General features: G+C 37.0%; 1 protein-coding gene across 3 annotated transcripts in view; it reads left to right on the top strand.

Moving 5' to 3' along the window:
• Positions 1-4248, top strand: part of LOC107654986 (protein jagged-2-like) — a 48511-nt gene that overhangs the window by 32015 nt on the left and 12248 nt on the right. For 2 of the 3 annotated variants that reach the window (XM_016442363.1, XM_016442362.1), the window contains 4 exons: positions 1024-1137; positions 1835-1881; positions 2703-2876; positions 2969-3119. In XM_016442363.1, coding sequence (XP_016297849.1) covers positions 1024-1137; positions 1835-1881; positions 2703-2876; positions 2969-3119 — 486 coding nt within the window. The remainder of the gene's footprint in view (positions 1-1023; positions 1138-1834; positions 1882-2702; positions 2877-2968; positions 3120-4248) is intronic. The other variant, XM_016442364.1, reaches the window with a different exon arrangement.

Below are 4248 nucleotides of genomic sequence, written 5' to 3'. Positions count from 1 at the left end.
TCTCACGCACACACACACACACACACACACACGACGCGATACTCTACACGGTGCAAAACTCACGATCTGAACAGTCAATAGCAAATACTTAAACTATTAAGAAAACAGACTTACAGTAGCTGATTCAGAATAAACGGCAGATTGTCATAGCAAAGTCGGAATTGACCCATTTTTTTTTTTAGAAATAGTCAGCCTTGTAGGCTACTCTCCTAGGTTCACAAAACTGTCGTCCATAAAATGCGTTGCACAAATTCGAACGTCTGGGTTGTGCTGTTCTGTTGTAAATAAATCTTAACCAATGATTCCTCATTGCATCTACTTTTGGAAGGCCAAATAAAGTGCTTTTGCTTTCACACAGAAACACACAGCATCTCCCTGACATGGCTGCATCAACACTACTGCTGTTCCTGAAACCACGCCTTTTTTCTTTGCATGAACATTTGGGTGGCATTACGCAAATATTTCCACATCGTGACGTAGAGATGTTGGGGGCATGTTTGAATGAGGCGTTGTAGCCCGGTCTGGATCAGCCTTCTCTTTTAGATAGAATAAATCCTTTTTTGGGAGACTTTGAGCTTTGTAACTCTGCAGATCTTATACATGCACAAATAGCTACATAACACAATAAAGAAAAGGAAAAATAGAAATCGCATCATATGACCCCTTTAAATAATTTTGAATCATCTTGAGGCCCCCTTGGAAGCCTCCCTTGTTGCCCCCTACTGCTTTAGGGTGTCTCAGTGCTTTTATGAGAGAACATGAATATTTAGCAGAGTTTTACCTCCTTTTTATGAGCTTCTGGTATGTGTTTTGGAGGTGTGATATCACTGATACTGTAGTAACAACACATACAGGGGAAAATATAAAGCTGTTTACAGAGGATGTGAATATGCCATGGTGCATCATGGGAATCTTGAGTTTTTTTATGTGGTTTGACATATCCGAGATCTTGTGCTTGGTGGTGGGGCTTGAACTTCCATGCTCTCTTTAGCTCCCCTCATCCTCCTCTTCTCTCTCAAACAGATGTGAATGAGTGTACGAGGAGACCTTGTCTAAATGCTTACGCTTGTAAAAATCTAATTGGTGGATATCATTGCAACTGCTACCCGGGCTGGGCGGGACCGAACTGTAATATCAGTCAGTATACAAACTCTATAAAGTCTACAAAGTCTATATCTTATACTTTTTCACTCTTTTTCAGCAAAGCAGCAAACTTTTGCTCTTCCTTATCTTCTCTAATGCTGATTAAAGCTGCTTTGTTATTCATGAAGCAGAAACAGCTTTAAAGCAATAGTGCACCCAAAAATTCCTAATGATGATCCAAAAACAGAAAATGTTCTCTTCCACCATACTATAAAAAAGGCTGAAATGTAAGTCATTATTCATTACCACCAGTTTTGTGAACTGGATCAATTAATTCTTAGAAAATATCCGACTCAAATAATTGATTCGTTCACAAATAAGCATTCTGGTCTGTTACATTTCTCTGTTTATCACACACAAGTTATCATATAGCTTCAGAAGACCACTTTTATGATGCTTCTTTTAAATTACATATAATAGAGTGACCACCACAGTCTTTACAATTAATTTATATAACAGAAATGTGGTCATTTTTGAGAAAGCGGTATTTGAGAAAGATGTATTTTCCATCTTCAATTATTCTGTATTGCTTTGTCTCTTACAACGAGTTTTCTCCTAATTGTGCATGTGTTCTGTTTGTCTGCCTGCTCTTGCATGTCTAAAAGCTGTTTTGATCTCGTTGATCTCAATCATTTTTACACATTTTGGACCAGAATGATTGATGTTGATTGTGTTGATGATTATTTTACAGATGTCAACAGCTGTTACGGTCAGTGTCAGAATGGAGGAACCTGTCAGGTGGGCATATGCCTGTTTTATTTGGCATGTCTGTTTAGACATTCTGGGTTGAATCAGTTGCACTGCATCCTCCACAACCAACACTCAGAACAGTGCACATTTGTGTTTCTTTACACTGTTCTGATTTACGTAATACAGTTAGGTAAAAAACACAGTGCGTGCAAATAAATGATGCAATTCGAGGTCAGATTCATTACTGAATTTATTGAAGACATTAGTGAATTCCTCCCTTTATGGATTTTCTAACATTTCTTATTATTGTCAGTTATTGCCTTTGATGGTGCTACTGTAAGAAAAAGCTTTTTTTCAGAATAGCAGAATTTAGTGAAATAAACCATGAACAGCCTAAACTCAAACCATACCGATTTTGCAGCCATTTAAGTTACACTTCTTATGGCAAAATTTGCATGCTTTTTCTCAAGGAATCAATAATGTTGGCACAGGTGTGAGCACGCAAATGGTAAAGATAAAAAGAAATTACATAGGTGTTGGTTCCTTAGATAATTAAGATATTTGGGCGATGCAGTTATTCTTAAAGGGATAGTTACCTGTGTGACTTATTTTATTTTTTTTGTTGTATATACAATGGAAGTCAAAATGGTTTGATTATCAATATCCTTTTTTGTATTGCTCAGACAAAAGTAACTAGTTTCTTTGTTCAGTTTTGGGTAAACTATTCCTTTAAAAAATACCATGCAATGGAATTTATATTGGAGTAGGTTATCATTTCTTGGTTATTTGCTCCCTAACTTTTACGAGCTTACTTGGGCTTCTACCCCGCACACCTGCCAAACATCTCCACCTCTGTGTGTTTTTGTTAGGATGGTCGTCATGGTTACGTGTGCCAGTGCCAGCCGGGCTTCATGGGAAGACACTGCGAAGTGCAGCAAAGCAGGTGTGCTAGCTCCCCTTGCCAGAATGGTGGACGCTGCCGTTCGCTAGCCACAGGTTATGAGTGTGAGTGTCTGTACGGATACACCGGAACCAACTGTGAGGTGAGGCGAATAATTGCATAAAGTATGTACACAAAGAACTTTCTCTTTCTCAATCACTCATTTCCTCTCTCGTTCTCTCACTCTCTCTGTAGGTGCAGGTGGATCTGTGCAGTCCAAACCCATGTCAGAATAAAGGCCAGTGTCATTCTATGCAGGGAGATTTTTACTGTGCCTGCACAGATGAATATGAAGGGAAGACATGTAGTCAGCTACGAGACCACTGCAAAACCAGCACCTGCCAAGGTAGACAATGACCTCACTGAAGGCCTCATAAAATGTATGATGTTCCTGTAGCTCAATTAGCAGAGCACAGCGTTATTTGATTCCCAGCGAATGCATTAGATCAGAGTTACGTATTAATATACGTAAGCTAACTACTATTTCTAATTGATTTTATTTTCCATTAATTTTATTAAGGCAGCGGCTATTTGCACTAAGTGTAAAAAGCAATAGATGCTATTTACACTAAGTGAAAATAGCAATAGGTGAAGTGAAAATAGCATATTTTCTTAGCGATAGATGCTATAGCAAATGCAAATAGCAATGGATTCTATGTACACTAAGTGAAAATAGAAGTATTTTCTTAGCGATATGCTATTTACACTAAATGCAAATAGCGATATATTATTTTTACACTATGTAAATTCTATTTACACTATATAAAAATAGCAGCATTTTCTGCTATATATACTACTTATTGCAAGTAGTGGCAAATATCTGCACCTCAACTGTAGTACATTATAAAACAGTATGGAATAATAATGTATTGAGTGTAAATGACTATTTTTAGTAGAATTATTAAATAGATGCTGCCATATAGAAAAAATAAAGCCCTTACTACACCTACCCTAACCCTACCCAATACTTTATTTTAAACTTTTCGATTATTTCCTTAATTAAAAATAAAAAAATGTCCTTTCTGGTGTGATAAGAGATGTGAAAAGGGAGAAGAACTAGTTCGGCAAAAGGCGGATTCGAACTCAGGTCGCTCGCGTTATAAAGAATGCGTTAAGTGCATTATAACCTACACCAGTAGTTCTCAAACTTTTTACAGCGGCGTACCCCCTGGGGCATTTAACATCCTTCTGCGTACCCCCTCTTTTCCACTTATACCGCAGTCACACCTTTTCTATTAAAGGACAATATTTGCCCTCTTAAATTGATTTACAGGTGCATTTTTTACCTTTATAGAGGCAAATATTTTTATTCTTATTAATTGTATGTCATGTTTTATGTCATATTCTTAACATTCCATTAAGTGTATTATTAATATAATAAATAAACAGTGTTGGGAAGGTTACTTTGGAAATGTAATAGGTTACAGATTACAAGTTACCCTATTTAAAATGTAATAGTAGTGTAACTTTTTCAA

Source organism: Sinocyclocheilus anshuiensis, unplaced genomic scaffold (genome assembly GCF_001515605.1).
Source record: "Sinocyclocheilus anshuiensis isolate Anshui unplaced genomic scaffold, SAMN03320099.WGS_v1.1 scaffold487, whole genome shotgun sequence".
Taxonomy (NCBI): Eukaryota; Metazoa; Chordata; class Actinopteri; order Cypriniformes; family Cyprinidae; genus Sinocyclocheilus; species Sinocyclocheilus anshuiensis.
The sequence above is the reverse complement of the archived record's forward strand: the minus strand, read 5'-3'. Positions and strand labels throughout refer to the sequence as shown.